This window comes from Sinocyclocheilus anshuiensis, unplaced genomic scaffold (genome assembly GCF_001515605.1).
Source record: "Sinocyclocheilus anshuiensis isolate Anshui unplaced genomic scaffold, SAMN03320099.WGS_v1.1 scaffold45, whole genome shotgun sequence".
NCBI lineage: Eukaryota > Metazoa > Chordata > Actinopteri > Cypriniformes > Cyprinidae > Sinocyclocheilus > Sinocyclocheilus anshuiensis.
This window is the reverse complement of record NW_015536467.1, coordinates 447,073-450,486: the sequence shown is the minus strand read 5'-3', so window position 1 is coordinate 450,486 and position 3,414 is coordinate 447,073. Positions and strand designations below refer to the sequence as shown.

The window sequence follows — 3,414 nt, the reverse complement described above, 5'->3', positions numbered from 1 at the left end:
AATATATTTTCTTTGTGAAAAGGCCGGTTTCATACTTTCTGTAAAGTTAGGTTTGTGTTCATTGTGGCTTTTATTTCATTTCTTATTTTGCATTTATTAGCATTCAGTTTTCTTGAGTTGAAATGTCAATCACAGACAGATCCGCTCTTGTTGATGTCCACAGGTGCCGGTTGCCAGCATCCCAGCCGGCATTCACGAGGCGGGCAAAACCATCAACAAAACTGATTCGCTGTTCTCGCAGGAGAGAGACCCGCGCTTCAGCGACATGTACACAGGCATCTCTGGATGTATGTTCATACAGATATTACATCTGACTAGCACCGCACCACGCACTGATTTCAATCTAAACATGCAATTTACTGTAATTTCACTTAATGTAATTACAAAACCCGCACTTGTCTGCCAGCTCATGTTTGTACGCTATTTAATGCTTGATATGAAGTGTATACAATCTGTGATTGGTGCATTTGGTAGATATTACGACAACCTTCAGAAATTCCAGTGTAAACACATGAAGTCCAGATTTCTAGCTGGTCAAAGCCAGTTGTTTAGGGTCATTAGCTGGTTCAAGTTGGGCAATTCTGATAAGTTTGCATGCCTTTGCTCTGTAGTTTGACTCTGGCCAGGGCTTAAAATTCTCTGGCACCGTGCTTTAAGAACAAAGTTCGCCAAATTATTACCCCCTCTCGTTGAGATCGCTGCCTGATTGCCTTATCCGAACCCCTCCCCCACACCTAACCCTAAACCTACCAATACTAGGGGGGTAGTAATCTGGCGGGGGTCAGAATTGGGCACAACACCGGATCGCCGGTTTGCAGCGTTTGGCTACGGAAAAAATAATCCTACATTTAAAAATAATGTACTTAAGTTGGTTATGTTCATATTATGTATAGGCATATGACATTATGTATTTTAACAGTGTTATTCAATAAAATCATGTAATTACTTGGTTTTGATCATATTTCAAAATACAACTGCATTGTTTTACGTTTTGTAATTAAAAGACCAATATTTTGTCATTGAAAATTTCTTAAAAATAGTTTGCTGCAGCATGGATCAACCTGCTGGTTTCGTCTGGCCCGTGCTGCCCCCGCCCCCGGAAAAAAGTTCAGGCTCAGGATTTTTTTATTTTTGCTTTAACCTCTGTGGCTGATAAAGATGTTGCTGTAATGTGATGTGTGACTGTGTCTCCTCTCTTGAATGTAGTCATTCAGTGTGAGCTCGATAAAGATCTGTGTTTGTTTGTGTTTGTGTTTAGCTGATAAGAAGATGATGGTGCCGTCCTCCACTGCTGGCGGCCAGCAGTTATACTCTCAAGGCAGCCCGTTCCAGCCCGGACACTCCGGCAAGAGCTTCAGGTGTGGACAAACACACTTCACATGAAAGTAGAAACACAGTCTGCTCATTTGATTGCTTTAATGCAGTATTATACAACTCCAGTCGCACCAATACCACAGTTTTTACATGCAACATCACAAAAAATATTACTGATACAATATTGTTCAAAACTTTTTGTTCAGTTGTTTTAATACTTTTATTCAGCAAGGATGCATTAAATTTATCAATTTGCATTGATCAAGTGACCGTAAAGACTTATAAATATTAATTCAAATAAATGCTGTTATTTTAAACTTTCTATTCATCAAAGAATCTTAAAAAATGTATCCGTTTCCACAAAAATATTAAGCAGCGCACCTCAAAATCAGCATATTAGAATGATTTCTGAAGGATCATGTGACACTGAAGACTGGAGTAATGATGCTGAAAATTCAGAGTTGAATAAATTATTTTAATATATATTTAAATAGAACAGTTATAAGAATATTTCAGAATATTACTGTTTTTGCTGTATTTTTGTACTTTCCTGGAATTATATACTGTATATTACAGAATAATGTTAATTATGGCTGTCTACAAAATATAACTTTGGTGTGAATGGTAGGTGAATTGAGAACATTTATTAGTCGCAAATATTTCTTGCTGGCCATAAAACTATTTGTGCCATTATTGCATTAAATGCTTACGCTGTGTGCTTTTGAAGAAGAAATTTGACAGAGAAAATGTAGTTCATTTTCCCGTCACTCACATCATACTTTAGATGGGTTTCAAAATGCCACCTGTCACCAAAATGTCGAGGCCTGTCATGGTTTAGGGACTTATTTTAAGCTAGTTGCTAATATATATATATATATATATACACACACCGCTCACTTCAAGTGTAACATCAAAGCAAGCGCGCACCGCGTCTCTCACAGCGCATCCTGTGCAATGAAGCCCGCGAATGTCCTTGTAATTCGCTTCAACCTTTCCAAACTTTATGAAAGATTATTTTACGGAAGGTTCGAGTGGTGTATGTGTGTGAGGAATTGGAAGCAAGCAGAATACGGGTGTTTCCAAAGCAAACTCAGCGTCATCGCACATCTGGTTAAAATCTAAGCTCATTTCAGAATTCTGAAATTCTCAGTTTTGCCCAAGCCGTCAAACTGACGTCATCAGAAAAGGAATGCCATTCCAGAGCGGAAGTAAATGTTCAGATTTTGATTAGAGATTACCAAAACAAACAATTATTTTCAGCGGATTAACTTGCACAGATTAATTGTTCACATCAAGACTAGCAATGTGCGCTAGTAAAGTAATAATGTACTATACATACTGGTAATGTATAGCCTGAATGCACTGTAAGTTGCTTTGGATAAAAGCGTCTGCTAAATGCATAAATTATTAAATTAAATTTCAATTTTGATTTCATGCGGACTTTAAACAAATACAGGTAATTTACAAAATTAAAGTTCAATTGAAAGTATTTTTATTTTATTTATTTTTTTACATATTAAAAGTTTGTTTTATAGCAAAAGCAGATGACTCCAACAGTCGTTTTTTGGCTAAAGCAGATAACGCCACATTTCATGTTTTACGAAACTCCTCTCAGCTAGCACGTCTTTTCAAAGTGAAAGTAGCCTTGTCACCTGACCTGAATGACCTGAATCGCTAAAATGGACTAAACGGCTTGTTCTGTTCAAAAACAACAAGGGTGCTTGTCGGCTTCTGCAGTAAAACAAATGGACTTGTCGGCTTCTGTTCAAAAACAACAATGGCGCTTGTCGGCTTCTGCAGTAAAATGTGAACTCGCGATGCCTTGAAAGTGGACAAAACCGGCTTTTTTGACAAAACGTGTTTAGGGTTCAGATCGCGCTATATGTGGATTTTTTTTAAAGTGGCATTTATCGGTTTTTGCAAATGAACTCTTCATATTGATACACTGAATAAAATTATAAACGCAACACTTTTGTTTTAGTCCCCATTTTTCATGAGCTGAACTCAAAGATCTAAGACTTTTTCTATGTACACAAAAGGCCTATTTCTCTCAAATATTGTTCACAAATCTGTCTAAATCTGTGTTAGTGAGCACTTCTC

The 3,414-nt window shown here is 37.3% G+C and overlaps 1 protein-coding gene across 1 annotated transcript in view; it reads left to right on the top strand.

The window, feature by feature from the left end:
- Positions 1-3,414, top strand: part of LOC107692692 (aryl hydrocarbon receptor nuclear translocator 2) — a 98,224-nt gene that overhangs the window by 81,988 nt on the left and 12,822 nt on the right. The window contains exons 15-16 of the mRNA XM_016491888.1: positions 164-287; positions 1,259-1,358. Coding sequence (XP_016347374.1) covers positions 164-287; positions 1,259-1,358 — 224 coding nt within the window. The remainder of the gene's footprint in view (positions 1-163; positions 288-1,258; positions 1,359-3,414) is intronic.